This window comes from Canis lupus, chromosome 20 (genome assembly GCF_011100685.1).
Source record: "Canis lupus familiaris isolate Mischka breed German Shepherd chromosome 20, alternate assembly UU_Cfam_GSD_1.0, whole genome shotgun sequence".
Taxonomy (NCBI): Eukaryota; Metazoa; Chordata; class Mammalia; order Carnivora; family Canidae; genus Canis; species Canis lupus.
Window position 1 is genome coordinate 6466976 of NC_049241.1, and position 15964 is coordinate 6482939.

A 15964-nucleotide genomic window follows, 5' to 3' on the forward strand; every position below is an offset into this window, starting at 1 on the left:
TTAGTTATTTGAGCTAAGTCTTAAGTCCACAAGTCTGTAAACCACTTGCAGCCTATCCACTTAGTATCTGGGCTGACTCGGCATATACAAACTGAATTCTATTGATCCTGGGAATGCTCTCAAGATTCTTGTGAATATCTCCCCATGGCTTCCTTACTGGCTCATTTATTTCTTTATTCAATAGTTGATTTCTGAGAGTCTACAGTATTTTAACAATGTGACTCTGGACAAGTCAGTTAACTTCCTCAGGCTTAAGTTGCCTCATCCATTCAAATGCAGCTGATGGAATCAAGTCACCATCTTCTCTGAAATGCCCTCTGCATCCTCTGCACCCTCTGCACCCTCTCCATCCACAAGCAGGTGTTAAAGTCAACTAGTCTTGGACTAAATTGGAGGTGGATGACCTGGTTTCTGGTCTGGATTCGCCCTTGACTGCCTGGGTGACCATGGGTGAATCACTTCACCTCTCTGAGCCTCTTATCATGAGGTGGTCATGAGGATCAATTGATACAGTTTTAAATAAATTGTAAAACACCAAAAATAGGCCTTCTTAATTATTTGTCTTCACTCAGACACAGTCAAGAGGAAGGAGTGGCCTAGAGGACAGAAAAGCCCTGTCACACTACTGACAAAACCGTTCATGTGCTGTCCTTCTTACTTGCTACTGTCTGGAGAGAGGATGCATGTGGTAGTCTCCACCCAGCAGTTCCCAGGAGTACCTTCCCCAGAGGCTGATCTCAGACACTGAGAAACCTAGACATATGGCTAATTTTCAGAGCCCTGAGGCGGCCTAATGAGTCAACTGATGTGGTAATAACAACCCCTCACACTTATACAGTACTGATTGCTTTCCAAGGTTCTTCCTCCACAAACCTTCACCAGAGCTTCAGTACACCAGAGCCTTCAGTACAAACCCCTGTTGTGAGCAGGCTGACATTCTTGCCCCAACTTTATAGACAAGGAGATTAAGACTCAGAAAGGTTAAATGACTTGCCCAATGTTGTGTATACAGTCATATTAGACGTAAGATAGAAAAACATCCAAGACTCTTGGTTCCCTCATTGTGCTGTGCTTCCCCTATACCCTACTACCTAGTTCAGAAAACATAAACAACTAACAGATGAATGACTTCCAAAATCTGAGTAGTGACACAAAGATAGATCATAATAAAACTAACACTGTCTTCCCAATATTGGTGGTTTATGAGTGTGTCCCTGTGACCAGGCTGGGCTCTTCAATGGTAGGGGCAGAGAGTCACTCACTTCCTGGTCCCCAGAACAGGACCCTGGTACATAATAAGGGCTTGGAAATTTGAGCGAATAATAATAATGTCCTTCAGACTTCACACCTTTCTCTAACAATGAGATGCAGGGCACAGATCCATCCTAGGTTACCTAGGTTGCATGGGAGAGCATCAGGGACACCCAAAAGCCACTCAGTAACAGCTCAACTACCTCTCAGGACTTGTAGGTCATCTGACATCCACAGAGAGAGGCACATTATGGCCTACTGAGAGCAGAGTGGTAACAGTACCCTCTTCCCACCAAACATGGCTGTCTCTGGATCTCCATGGTGAGAGCTAAGGGAGTAGGGAAGACTCTCAAATCTTATCTTGGCTATTGTCAGGTCAATTCTTTCTGAAAGCAAGGGAACAGATAAACGATTGGGAAAGAGGAGCCAAGAGGAGCTGAATATTCCCCTAAATCACTGTCCTTTGCAAATTAAAAAGTAAGTAAATGTTTTCTAAAGCTTCTTTGGCTGCCCACCTTTCATCATTAATAGAGGATTCTCTTTTCTTATGCTTCTTTGAAATTGCTTTTGGAAATCCTAGCCTTTAAAAATGAGGTGTATCCTTTTAAGGATCAAGACACTTTTGCTCCACTGTCATAAGCATTTTGTGTTTATTTAGGGGATTTTACTTTGTTATTTTGTTGTATTTTTTAATTTAGGGGATTGTAAAAGTAAAGGGTAGGAAATCTGCTTTCCTAGGTGCCTACACATACTGATTTTTCTGCTTCTTTTAGCTACTTTTTACAATAGTCATTTAAATTATATTATATCATGTATACTTTTAAAACAATCCTAAATTGCTTTTTGAAGCAGCAAGACTTTAAATAAAAAATTATAAACTTTTAAAAAGTAGCAATCTAGTAAAAAAAAAAAAAGTAAAAAAGATTCTATGCTTCAGTTCTGTACAAGGGCTCTTCCCTGAATACTTATTGGGTGCCTCCTCTGTGCCTGCTGCTGCACAAGTTGATGGGGCTGCAGAGATGATTTTACTGTTCCTGCCCAGGGAGCTCTTTAAAGGATAATAGAAATTCCCATGTGTGCAAAGGGCGAAAAGAGAGGTGTGTGCAGAGTTATGACAAGGGAGGGAGGGGCATGGCTCCTAACTAATTCCAGGGGTGGGATTTAGTACAAACACTAACCAGGGGAGACAAGAACAATGGAAATAGATGGACAAGGGAAAGGGAAGCTGTTTAGGCTTAAAGTCTGCTTAAGTGCTGAGCGGCCAAAAACAAATTTGTATGTTAGAATGTTCTTCATTTGTAAAGGAAATACTACCCTGTAGGTTTTACAAAGTGAGAGGCTCACATTTCCAAAATTGGAATTGTAAGCTATTTGCATTCTTATGTACGTTATAGAAGATTGGGTCATCTTTAAATCTTTTCTTTCTCTAAATTCGAATGAAGGAAACTTAACTTTCCATTCTGGCAAATGGACATAGTTAGGTGGAGAAGTCATCTATTCTCATAACTACTAGGCTTTTAGTGCTGTGGAGTGTTTCCAGGGCTATATATTTTCATTTAGGAGTTCCTTAACCTTTTCTGAGTTCTGGAAGCCTGGTGAAGCTTATGGATTCCTTTCAATATATAAAAATATATAAGATATGTGAATGTATAAAATAAAGTACATAAGATAACAAAGAAACCCAATTATTTAAAATAATTATCAAAATATTAAACAAATCTGCAATTAGTAGAACAATATATTTCTTTGTAAATAACAAAAGTATTTTCAGGTACAAATGCAGTGACAGTTCTAGTAACTACCATGATTCCTGAGTAGTGATAAAAATAACTGGTATTTAAAGATACCTGGCGTAACTGTAGTTTGAATCAAAAATCTCTGTGATTACCTTTAGTAACAAAGGCACTTGTGCTGTTGCTACTACAATAGCTTATTGTGGTTTATAACTGAAGAGATGTCAAATTTCATTTAGAAGCTAGTGAATAAATGAATAATGAAATAAATGAATAAAATAAATATTCATTTTATTTCTCATCTTAGTTAATGGGACCTCCTCTGACTAGAAAGGAACTCAGGCTAGGATTCCCTGACTTGAATGGCACCCTCTCTCTGGTCTCTGCCTTTTGGTCCAGGTGAGGCAAAACTGAGAGTTGGCTGCTATCTGGAGGCTCAGATATTCCACTGGGCTGAGGAGAAAGTGAAGAGTATCTGCTGGGTCCCCAGCCCCACTCACATATAAGCCTTGTAGTTGTTGCCTATCTTCTGGACCCGGATGTCATACTTGGCGTCAATAAAAGGCTCTGCTGTGGCATACGTCTGGGTGAGAGCCACCACACTAGCAATGTCCTGGAAGTCGTAGTGGTTTTCCACTTTGACCTAATGTTGGAGCAAGGCAGAGAGGAAGAAAAGGAGACATACCAATACATACACTGAGAGTCACAAGAGCTCTGAGCCTCTAAACCCATCACGATGTTGTCGATCTGTATGTAAACCTGGATGTCACATCTCCCTAGGACACCCCTCCTCTCTAGTTTCCCCTCCTAGAACTCAGGAGCCACACTTGCTGTAAAGGGCCCAAGAACCCAAGTGAGTGGCCTGTACTCTGCTTGTTGGAAGAGGTCTGTTTGGGTAACACTCATGGCTTCAGAGAGGCCAAATCATCTCCTTAGAAAGAATAAATGGGGAAAGGAGGCAGAATAATCCATAATAAGGCTCTCTGAAAAGTGCCCTTCTTGGCCTCAACCCCAAAGCATAGCAAACCCTTACCATGGCCTTACCTTGCCCATGCCTGAGTGAGCATGGCCAATCTTCACCACCACAGGGAATGTGGGCAGTGTCAGCTGAAAGCAGAGGAGGAAGGAATGAACTGGTCAGACTGTGCCTCATCTCTGTGGAATCTTACAGATATTTTTCTTGGTAACACCTTTGGAAGGGTCCTTTAAACAACTAGACCAACTTACTTGGTTTACAAATTAAATAACTGAGGTCTGTAGAGTGACAGTGACCTGCCTAAAGTCATAGCATACTAGTAGCAGAACTGTAAGAACCCTGTTCTGCCACTCAGTACTCCACATCTTCAAAATTCATTGCTTCAATCTCTGCATTAGACAAACCCTGGGCAGGATCAGTCCTTAACCAAAGCGAATTTAGAAAAAAAAAAGAAAAAAAAAAGCATCTTTGAAAGGGTGAATCCTGTTGTATATAAATTGTATCTTAGTAAACCTGAATTTAAAAAGAAATATATCTTGGAATCTTAATGTCCCTTTGTCATATACCTTTTAGTACCCTCCCCTTCCCCTTCAAATGTCCAGCTTCCTATTCTGAACCTGGCCTTTTCCCTTCCTTTCAGTGTCTTCACTGTTCACCAACACTCCAAACTCACCACCAAACACAGCGTTAGGATGCTAAGCCCTCTTTCTGCCCAGTTTGGGGTTTGGAAGAGAAATGACTTAAGAATTCAGCATGCTTATAATTTGAAAGACATCCTTAAAAGTGTAAACTCTATTTTGGGATAGTCATACTTTAACAGAAGGACAATAGAAACCTAAAAGGAGAACTATCCTCCAAAGGCAGGATTTCAAGTGGTTACAAGGTGGTGATGGAGGAAGTACTAGGGTGGAGTGGAAGAAGCACTATACCATATGTCAGGATATTTGCACTCTAGTCCTCTCTGCCATTAACTTTCTGCAAGTCACTTTCCCTCACAAGTCACTTTGTCTTCACATTTGCCAAACAAAGAGGTTGGACTGGATGCCTTTTCCCATGCATCCAATACATCAGGCTCTATCTTGGTTCGAGTGTTATATGAGGAATCAACCTGGTCCCCAAATCTCATCCTTCTCAATCAGACTCAGCTCTCTTTCAATTCTTTTCTTTTCAAACATCACTATCACATCAAAATGGGAAGATATCTTTTGAAAAACTTAAAGTTAACTCTGATAAAAAGTCAGATTCCTATGGGAATTCTGGGTGTGGACAGATACTGGGAACACCCAACCTGAGGATTTCAGTATTTCTGGCTGAGACTAGTTGAAGCTGGGGCAAAGAGCTTCAAAGGGCTTTGGAAACATGTAGTTCAAGCCTATATAATGGGGAAGAAAGTGAGGTAGAGGTTGCCAGAGAGGCAAAGGTTGCAAAGCTACCTTGTGACAGAATCAGAACCTAGCCTTCCACCTTCTAGTTCAGCACTGTGTGGGAATATCCTACAATAATCTCCTGGGTCTCTTATCCTTTGGAGACTTGGAGCCCTATGCTCTGTCAAACAGAGCAGACAAGGCTCTGGTTGCAGTGACCCCATGAGCCTTGGTTCTTTGACAAGACTCAGTCTTCTCCAGTGAATAATGACACGAGACAAGAATCAGTGGTCTGAGAATCCAGGGTCTGGAGAGGGCTTTGAAGTCCCAGGTTTGCTTTAGGTGATGGGATAACGCCCGCAAGGAGCACGGTCCTCGGCCATCTGCAGAGTCTGAGGCTCTGGATATGGGAAAGGGTTTCTAAAGCACAGGCTGCTTTCTCTGACATCTCTCCCCACCCCCCAGCCAACAGCGCCAAGACACACACACACACCCCAACTTTCTCTGTCCTATTCCATTACTGTTTGCTGTTGCTTTGGAGCCTCATAAATAGGGCATTGAAAACACTTCCTGCAGCTGAAAGAAGCCCTGAGTAGCTTGTCTCATTCCCAGTGTGCAGCTCAGCAAGAGGTCCGTCCTCTCTGTCACTGTCTCTTTTGCCTGTTGTAATTCTGTCTGCCTCTCTCTGACTCTGCCTGTCTCACTTTCTGTTTGTGCCTCTCCTCACTCTTGTTCCTTCAGAGTGAATCACAAGCCCTGGGTCTTTCTGCCCTCGTGCATTTGTCTTTGTTTCACTTTCTTTCTGCCTTGACACCATCCTTTCTCAGTGCTTTCCCTCTACTTCTATAAGGCTTAATTGCTCAGGCAGGGAAATAGAGGCCAGAGGCCTCTCTCCTGGCTTCCCTCTTCATTTTACTGAGCCTGCCAGTCAGGAGAGCTGTGGGTCCTGCAGCCGTGGGTGGCCTACTGCCAAAGGAGGGAGGAGCCCATCCGGGCGGGACTGCTCCTAGGTCCACCTCAAAAAGCCTGGGGTGGGGGGCGCGACGCTTCTGGATGCGCCCTGGAGGGTCTGTTTGGTCTGACAGTCCTCGCAGGCTCAGTCGGGGCTTTGCGGTGTCATGCCCCGGGGCCCCCGGACCGCGCCGAGCTGGGCGCTGTTGCTGCGGCTGCTGGCACTGCTGCGGCCGCCGGGGATGGGTGAGGCGTGCAGCTGCGCCCCTGCGCACCCCCAGCAGCACGTCTGCCACTCCGCGCTTGGTGAGTCCGGAGGCCCAAGAGGTCCACAGCAGGGGGTGGTTGTGTGGGGTTGGTCTGGGGCTGAGCTGTAGACCTGGAGTCTGAAGGAAAAGGGAGGAGATCAAATACTGCACCAGTTGCCTCCTACTGGGGCTGATGGGTGGGCAGGGCCGGCGCCATAGCAACCTTGCAAGCTCAGAGCCTGGCTGACTTGCAAGGAAATGAAAGTGTAAGGGACCCCCTTAATGAACCCCTGCCCCCTGCCTACTGCAATTATGGAGTGTCCCTGAACAAGTCACAGGAGCTATCCAGTGATTATTCTGAACTACTGGATGCGGGGAGGGGGAAATAAGGGCCAGGGGACTGGGCATTCATTATAAACATCCCACTGTGACCAAGCCTATAATTGTTTACTCCATGCACCCCACCCCAACATACACACACCTTTGCCCCTTCCCTTTCCTTTGCCTGGAATGCCCTTCCCCCATACCTTTAAATTTCTGGCAGACTTCTATTCATCCATCAAGGTCTTATTTAGGTATCTCTTCTCTGAAGACTTCCTGACTCCTTGGTGTTACCACAGTATCCCTAACATTTTTGTACTGCCAGTATACTGTGCTGTTATTCTTTGTAAATGTATTCTCTACTAGACCAAGAGTTCTGCAGGATGGGAGACCCTGTCCTAACCATATGTATGGACTAGTACTATTACCTAGTGTTAGACCAGGCACAGAGAAGAATTTTATAACCAGTTTTTGATTAATGCCCAAATGGCGAGAGATAAACTACCTCTGTGCAGGGTCAGAACATATTTATTAATTCAATAAACATTTACCAACATCAGGTCTGGGTGGACTCTGTTGAGGCCTCAGACTATGTAAGTAGATGACTGCAAACTGACTATTCTCAAGGGGCTCCTCTTCCTTCTTCTATCCTGATGCCCACCTCCAACCCACTGCAATCTAGGCTATGCAGGTAAAGTATAGAAATTATACTTTAATATAAAGTATATTCTAAAGAGACCTAATAGGCCTGAGGGGTTTAGAACTTCCAGCAGCTGCAGAGGAGGAGTTTACAGGTCCCCACTCTTATATACATGGTCCTCCGTACAATCCAACAAGACCTAAACCCAGAATTCCCTCATAAAATTCTTCAGGGGGCTGAGGTCATCCAGATGCCAGATGGAACTGCTTCAACAGGTTGCTGAAGTTCCCCTCTTTTCTCTTCTTATGCAGCAATAAGGGCCAAAATATCCAGTGAGAAGGTAGTTCCTGCCAGTCCAGATCCTACTGACACTCAAAAAATGATCCGGTATGAAATCAAACAGATAAAGGTACATGGGGACAGGACAGGGCATTAACCCCCTCGGGCTATTGGGAGGAGTGGGGTCTGTGTACTGGGAGTGGGGCTGGTAGGTCAGGCAACCTGGCTCATTGATCCTGGGGTATTGATGCTGAAGTGGCAGGGAGGAGGCCCCACAGGCCCTTAGGGGTCCATCTAGTCCTACAGCTGCCTATGCGTGAGGCTACTAGAGGTATTCTCACTGGAATAAACCAAAGTTTAGATTTTTCATAAGAGAGAAATGATCCAGGTGGGCCATCTGTGTGTGCCAAATCCTGAACTAGACTTTTGTTTAAAATTTTTTTTTTTAGATTGAGAAGTGAGTTTTTCCTGTTAAGATAAAAAGTATACTCACTGACTAAATATTGTTTTTTGTAATTGCCTTTCAGATGTTTAAAGGGTTTGAGAAAGTCAAGGATGTTCAGTATATCTATACACCTTTTGATTCCTCCCTCTGTGGTGTGAAACTGGAAGCTAACAGCCAGAAGCAATATCTCTTGACTGGTAAGTTAAAGACCAACAAGTGGCCCTAATAGTCTCTGTCCTAAGCAAAGCAGTCAAGAAGGAGCCAGGGCTCCTTGGGCAGCAAGCTGAGCTAGGTGGCATTTTCTTGGGCATAAAACAGAGTTGTATTACTAAGAGGCAGCCTCTGAGTTGGGAGAAGCTGTGGTAACCTTTCTTTCAATGAAGAGTCTTTATTACAGTGATCTTGGCCACTGTTTCACTGTTTTAAGGACAAGCTGCTCTCCCAGCCTAGGGCAGCTGGTTCCATTTTCAAACAATTTTAATTGATGTTAAGTTTGATATCTTAAGCCAAAAATATGCCACTCTGAAACTGCCCCTTGTGAATTCAGTTCTGCCCTCTGCCTATGATAATCCCTCACAGGCCTGAGGACCATAAATACATGCATTCTAGCTCTAGGCCTGCTGGTCATGGTTCCCAGACCCCTTCCTATCCTGGCCACTTTCTCAAAATGGGATAAACACTGTCCCTGTCCCTACCCTCACACAGGACCCCAAACTGGACACTGTATACTATAGGTGATGCCTTGGTTTCACAGAACAAACAAGGATTGTGCATGTGCAACCTTGCCCCACAACATATATACTATAGTTACTGTAGTCTATAATGGCATTAACTTTAGGTTGCTATGTTGGGTCATGATCTTGGCTCATAGCCTCGTTGGCTAACTCACATTAAAGACCATATTCTGGGGTACAGTAAAGCACGGTCTTTAACAGAAGCCTTGAATCTAACAATTCTAACAAATCTCTATGAACCTGGGCCCAGGCAGGTCTCCATACTCAACTGGTTGGGACAGAGTAGTTAAGAAACCACACAAGAATATGACTCTGTGAGTGAATGAACACAATACTAAATTATTTTATAGTTTAGGGAAAAGAGGTATCTGTGTGGTTGTAAACAATAAGGAAAACTTCACTGTGTAAATGGGACCTAAATTGCCCCTAAAAGAAGAAAAATATTTGGAAAGAAGGCAACAAAAAGAAAAACACAGCAGGTGAGGAGAACAGAAGGAATTTCCACTATCTGTCCATCCATTCAGCAATAACGACCACCCACTCACTGCCAGGCCTTGGGCAGGAGTGTAGAGACTTAATGACAAGCCACAGTCCTCAAGGAGCTCACAGTCCAGGCTTGGCTCTTGAGAAGTCATAGCCATTAGAAGCTACACTGGTAGAGGCTCCCCAGATCTAAGGATGTGGAATTGTGTTGATCTGGGAGCCTCTGGATGAGAGAGACAGAGGCAAGGGCATGCCACTGAGGCCTCCAGGTCCCAGGATTAATAGACAAACTTACTTCATTCCCTCTGTGTGCTAGCTCTCTGCCAGGCACTGTGGTGCATTCAGGGGAGGAGAAGACATGTTCTTTGTCCTCAGTGTCAAGTCTCACTGATAGGTGGGGATAAATGACAAAATACAAGTCCTCTGAAAAGTCATCAGTGGCCCATGCTCTTCAGAAGAAGGCACAAGCTCTTTTGTCTAATGTTGAAAGTCCTTGTGACCAGAACACTGCTGACCTCTCCAGCTTTGTCTCCAGCCATGTGTGATTGACAGTTCCCAGCCCCTCATTTCCCCCAGAGCTGAAATAAACTACTTGTAGTTGCAGAAGGTGTTCTGCTGGGTTGTGCCGCTCCACCCTGCACAGGGCAGTCCAAATGTCCAGAATTCCTTTCCCTCATTTGTCTGGCAGGTGAACTCCTACCCACCCATTCAAGGCCAAATGCAAGCATCATCTCCTCTGAGACACCTTCCTTGCCCCTCACCCCTTCCACAGATAGAGATAATTGTGCTTTGTTCATTCTTATAGAACAGGATAATTTTTATCTACTTATCTATCTGCCCTACTGTTTATTAAGCTCCTTTGGAAAGAGATTCCGTCATATGTATTTCTGGGACTAAGTCATAGCAGTTGCTCAGTGAATAAATGAGTGACAGAAGTTCTAAGAGGGATATGGGCTAGGGTGGTCAGAGATGGCTTTGAGGACACTGTGGTACTCAAAAGGGTCTTTGGAAGCTAGGAAAGGGTTTGATAAGTAAAGAAGGCGTGCTTTTCTGTGGGGAAGGGGAGAGACTCACCAGGATAGGTATCGACAAGGCAGGAGACTAGGCTGTGTAGATGTTGGGAAGGGTTGGAAAGAGGAAGGGACCTATTATTTATGGAAGCTTCTGTGGGCCCGAGCTGTGCTGGGAACTTTACATTCTCTCATTTCATCTTGACGACAACTTACTACTTTCATCTTTGAGCTGAGAAGTCATGTGACTTTCTGAAGGTCATACAGCTGTAAATGAGAGAAAGGGGGTTGTACCAACAGTCTGACTTTAAAGCTCTCTGCACCACATTAAAGGCCTTCATCCTACAACTCTCTCTCATATGAACATAATCTGTTAACATCTTTAATATGTAAATTACAGAGTTTTTTCTGGTTCTTTAATTGAGCTTCATGCCACCAAGAAGCCATTGAAGAAGCGGCATTTCTGAGCTCTTTGAGGACCTGGGTTCCTGGAGGTCCACAAGCAGATTCCTCATGCTAGGTTCTCCTCCATTCCCCTTGAAGGTCAGGTCCTCAGTGATGGAAAAGTCTTCATCCACCTGTGCAACTATATCGAACCTTGGGAGAACCTGTCCTTTTTGCAGAGAGAAAGTCTGAATCATCACTACCATCTGAACTGTGGCTGCCAAGTAAGGGAATGTCCATTGGCAAGGTCTTTGGGGGGTGAGGGAAGGGTCTTGAGCCTTGCAGCCTCACTTTTCATGTATTCCTTCCTTTGTGCATGTGTTTACTCATGTATTGTACTGTATTTGAACCAAATACATGGACCAAGCTCTGTATGAAGTTGGGGATGGGGAAGCAAGATGGTCCATAGTCCATGATCCCAAAGTACTTACATTTTGGCTGGGAAGGTGGCCATCATATAAAGAATGAGATAATATAGCTACCATTTAAAGAGAGTCTACTTTTTGCCAGGTCCTGTAATGTCTATCTATTTAAAATATTTAATTTAGTCTTTATAACAAATTTATGAAGAGTTCAGATTTCTATTTTAAGGCAAAGAAATTAATGCTATAGGAAGTGAAGCGATTTGCTCAAGGTCAGTGGTAGACTAAGAACCCTGAGGCCTGTCTGACTCCAAAGATACCATTAGAGAGGCAATACTGTGTGTTAGGAAATTGGGGAAAGGGGACTCAGGAGGAAATTTGGGGACTAGGAAAGGCTTCAGAAGTCAGGGGCATTTGAGCTGGGTTATAAGCATATGTAGGAGTCTGAAAGGCAATAATGGAAAAAGAACACCCTACTCATGTTGATGTTGTGTGGCTATGACTCTAGATTACCACCTGCTATACAGTGCCCTGTACCATCTCAGCCCCTAACGAGTGCCTCTGGACAGACTGGCTGCTGGAACGGAAGCTCTATGGGTACCAAGCCCAGCATTATGTCTGCATGAAGCATGTTGATGGCACCTGCAGCTGGTACCAGGGCCGCCTGCTCCTCAGGAAGGAGTTTGTTGACATCATCCAGCCCTAGTAGGGGCCAGTGACCATCACATCCCTTCAACCATCCTGAAGCCCAAGCCAGTTTTCCTTCCCTGTGGAGCTCTGGCTGTCACCACCTGCCTCATCACTGCCAGCCAATGGAAAGTACCAATGGATAGTTTGGCTAGAATTAGGATAGGGATGGGGTATGTTATAGCTTGTATCCAAATGCCAGCCCAGCACCTGTCAAGGGCCAGGGAAAGTAATATGACTTTTCTAGCCAGCCTTCAGCCCATCTCTCCTGCCTCCCAAACCCTTTTAGTCGAGCTGAAAGCTGTTACTGAAAATTTTGATTCTGGCTTAGTTTGTTTTTTAGGTCAGAACTATTCCCTTTTCTATTCCTTTTTCTCTTACCTTAACTGATCTGATAGGGGAGAAATGATTATTATACATATGAGATGATGTAGCCTTGTGATGTACAATACCAGAAAGTGGGCTGACAGAATCAGAATCAGAACAAACTGATTTGGGGGAATGAAAAGAACAACCCACTATGGCTGTATGTCCTCTACTCATGTCCCCACTCAATCTAATCCTCTCATATACTATTATCTGTTTGAGGGAAACTCTTGGGGGATACAGTCACCAAACATGAGACCTGCAATGGCCTAACCTCCCTCCACATGCTATAATCTCCTCGATACCATTCCTGGCAGAGGATCTAGTCCAGTTAGCATGCCTCTTTAGGCAAGAATAGACTTAGGTATGGTCTCTGCAGGTTAACTATCCTTAAAGCCCTCCACTGATATCCATAAAGCTTCTCTTCTGTTTCTTTTAGAAAGCCCTTCTCTACTAGATTACTAATGGTTTTATTCCTAATTCAGAATTTTTTAAGCCAAAAAAAGCTTTTCTATTGTAAGATGAAATTCCCCTTTAGCTTTTGACACCTCAGAGAGATCTTAGCAGGTCCTCTCTTGAGGGCAAATTTCAGGATAGAGGACAGGAGAAAAGTAACACAAGGACACTTGGGGGAAAAGATGGTAGATGGGGAATGTGTTTTGCAACTGTTGCAACTGTTTTCAGTGGTCAGCCCTGGCTAGACGTTATGGCAGGAGAAAAGCCAGTTTTATTCCCTGTCTACCCTTCAGTTCAGTCCCCATATCACTGCGGGTTACAGTCTCTGAGAACTCCAAGTACAGATCCCTTAAGGTTCCTTAGATTCTGCAAGGCTTCTAGCTTGCCCTGAAAGGGAAAAGCCCTTATGTTCACCTCAAGGATTTATTAAGGATGAGGCCTTAAAGTTCCAGAGCCTCTTCCTGGCAAAGATGAAGGAGGTAGTTATTTTCAAGGCCCAAGGTTGCTATTCATTTTTTATGTGTGGTTTGCTAATAAGCAGCGCCATCTCCATATGCCAAATGAAGGTTCTTGATTCACAGAAATTGTTCAAATGGAGATCCCTTTTGGAGCAGGGAGTGGGAAAGGGAACAAACATGATCACTGTCTCACAGTACAATACTAGAATGTTATGGCAGAAAGTCTCCATTGGTGGGTTAAGCAACTGACTTAACTAGTGGTCACCAACTGACCTTTCAGGCCTGGGGCAGAGGATGTAGGGACAGAGAAGAAGAAGACAGTTGAGCTAGAAGTTGTCTTAAAGGAAACACATTAGCTTTAGTCCTGTACCAACCAACCATGCCATCTCTCTGCCCCTTCTGACATCCTAGCATGGCCTCAGAGAAGGCACAGTGTTAGTTAGCCCAGTCTTATCTCAATCTTGAGGAAGCCAAAGGAATGGAAGGGCCTGGTGAATAATAACAGGAACAACACCTTACATCTGAGGAGTGCTTCACACTTTTCCAGAAGACTATTACTTAATCTCACTTACATTTTATAAGTACCATATTAGATATCCTGGTCAGAAATAATGATGCCCATTTAACTTTCCTATTGGGAAACTCACACACAGGGACTCTAACCTAGTCCAGTGACATGTGGCAGGGCAATGGCTAGAACCCAAAATAGCAGGATCTTCTGATTGTTGATCCAAAGATTTCTTACTTTTTCAGCTTCATAAAATGCCTTTGTTTCTGCTCTTCCCTATTGGGTCTCCGGATTTGGGAAGCAAGAGGTTGGCATTTAAAATTCAGGTGCTCTAGCCCCACAAAGCAGGTCCACAGTTAATCCCCAACAGAGTCTCGGGGGGTTGAAATGCTGAGGCATTTAGAGCCCCATAATCACCAAGCTCAGAATATAAACACCAGAGGACTAAAGTCCCCACTCAATCTCCTACCATCTCTTTATGGTTGGGGTAGTATGTCTGCTCAATGAGTGGGAACTTCTCTCCTCCCAATGTCTTGTAGATGGCCACCAGCTGGGCAAACTGTAAAAGAGAAGCAAATATTTCAGCTTATCTAGACAAATGCAACAGACAAACATCAATCTATCAAACAAATATTTATTGGGTTTGCTATGTTGGAGGCTTTGTACACTGAGGATATAAAAGAGGTATACTATTCTTATTTTTAAAGAACATATGCATTAGTTGGGGAAGGGAGAAAGAATGCACTAACATTCATTCAGTACCTATATGATTTTAAGGATATTTCATTCATTCCTCATATCAAATTGATGAATTAGGTATTTTATAATCTTTATTTTACATATGAGGCTCAGAGACAGTACAAAAGTTGCCTAAAGTCACAGAGCTGCAAAGAGATGAAGCTGGGATTGAAATTTGGGTCTCTAACTTAAACACTTGCATTCTAGAGATGGCAACTGATAAAGCTAAATAGGTAACATGGGGACAAGTCATGAAAGTTCAAATGCCAGGAAAGGAATGATAGCTTTTTTTTCTGCAGGCAGTCTGAAGTCCTAAGAATTGGAGCAGGGGTCATGAATAAAGCTATTCTTTAGGAAGATTTTCATGCTCATGGTATTCAGGATGGATAGACCTAGTCTCTCTAGGACTTACTACTCATTTAAGAACTGAACTCACTGGATCCTTCACCTATGAGAAACCAGAACAACTCTACAAAGAAGAGGTGAGGTACACATACTTACAGTGTGAGGGTTGAAAACCCTTTGGCAAACATCTAGCACCTCCTGGAGTCCCTTGCCCCCACATTTTATAAGTGAAGAAACCAAAGCCCAGAGAGATCACTTGTCCAAGGCCACATAATAGTTGAGCCGTATTCATAGCCAGGCCCTTTTATTTTTGATCTGTAACTCTTCACATGGCTGCCTTTCAGACTCTGCAGAGACCATGCTTTTCCCATAGTAAACACACAGGCCTTTTCTGCTCAATCCATTCAAACACACACCCACTCAAACACCTATCTCCAGTGCCTTGGCAGCAGAGGTAATCCAGCATCTTCCCTCTAGTGCTACTTAGGTTAGTTTACAATCTAACCACTGATATCTGGAACTGCTAGAAGGAAAAGTTGCCAGATCAGACTTGCCTTCTATTTACCAGAGAAAGGAAAGCTAGAATATTTTTCAAAAGCTCAGGACTTATTCTCTATAAGGGATGTTGGTACATGAGCCAGTGGGGACAGAAGGTATGGAGGGAGGAGTAGAAACTTAGAATGGATTTTTAGAAAAATGAAGTCTTCTGGTTCTTGTTCTGTCTGGAACTTGCTAGGTGCCCTTTGGGCAAATGATTTCTCCTCTCATTTTTTTTATATATAAAATGAAAAGAGTGAATTTAATCAGTTCCTCAAACTTTTTGCCATAAGGGAACACCATTTTATTATATTTCCCCCCAAACTCCATTATCAAACTGCAGTTTAAGTGATCATATATTGTGGTCCTTTGTTGGCAAGGATAGAATTTATTTTTGAAATACTGGAAAATCTTGGAATTTCTGGGTCACTCCTCTTTGTGGAACGGCTATTGACTGTAGATCTTGAAGGCCTCCTCCAGAACTGAAAGTATGATTCAGGGACTCTCAAACCCTCAAGATTTTGTTATTGAAAGAGACTTTAGGGATGCCTGGATGGCTCAGCAGTTGAGCCTTTGAGAATCATGCCTTTGGCTCAGGGAGTGATCTCAAGGTCCAGGATCAAGTTCC

The 15964-nt window shown here is 43.6% G+C and overlaps 2 protein-coding genes across 2 annotated transcripts in view; one reads left to right on the top strand and one right to left on the bottom strand.

The window, feature by feature from the left end:
- The window catches only part of SYN2 (synapsin II), a 200781-nt gene that overhangs the window by 24785 nt on the left and 160032 nt on the right, over positions 1 to 15964 (bottom strand). Inside the window, exons 5-7 of the mRNA XM_038565619.1 lie at positions 14186 to 14275; positions 4029 to 4091; positions 3485 to 3627 (exon numbers count right to left, since the gene is read on the bottom strand). Of these exons, the coding sequence (XP_038421547.1) occupies positions 3485 to 3627; positions 4029 to 4091; positions 14186 to 14275 (296 nt within the window). The remainder of the gene's footprint in view (positions 1 to 3484; positions 3628 to 4028; positions 4092 to 14185; positions 14276 to 15964) is intronic.
- On the top strand, positions 6417 to 11985 carry TIMP4 (TIMP metallopeptidase inhibitor 4). The gene is made up of 5 exons (NM_001314106.1): positions 6417 to 6581; positions 7796 to 7893; positions 8291 to 8405; positions 10979 to 11103; positions 11750 to 11985. Exons 1-5 carry the CDS (start codon positions 6443 to 6445, stop codon positions 11945 to 11947), a joined length of 675 nt encoding a protein of 224 aa, NP_001301035.1. The 5' UTR covers positions 6417 to 6442; the 3' UTR covers positions 11948 to 11985.

What these genes read in the sequence shown, in the direction of transcription:
- TIMP4 (NM_001314106.1), top strand. Translation starts at nt 6,443, where the DNA reads ATGCCCCGGGGCCCCCGGACCGCGCCGAGCTGGGCGCTGTTGCTGCGG. An exon ending in ATGAAATCAAACAGATAAAG is followed by an intron (nt 7,894 to 8,290) that starts GTACATGGGGAC and finishes ATTGCCTTTCAG; the next exon opens with ATGTTTAAAGGGTTTGAGAA. An exon ending in GAAGCAATATCTCTTGACTG is followed by an intron (nt 8,406 to 10,978) that starts GTAAGTTAAAGA and finishes TTCCCCTTGAAG; the next exon opens with GTCAGGTCCTCAGTGATGGA.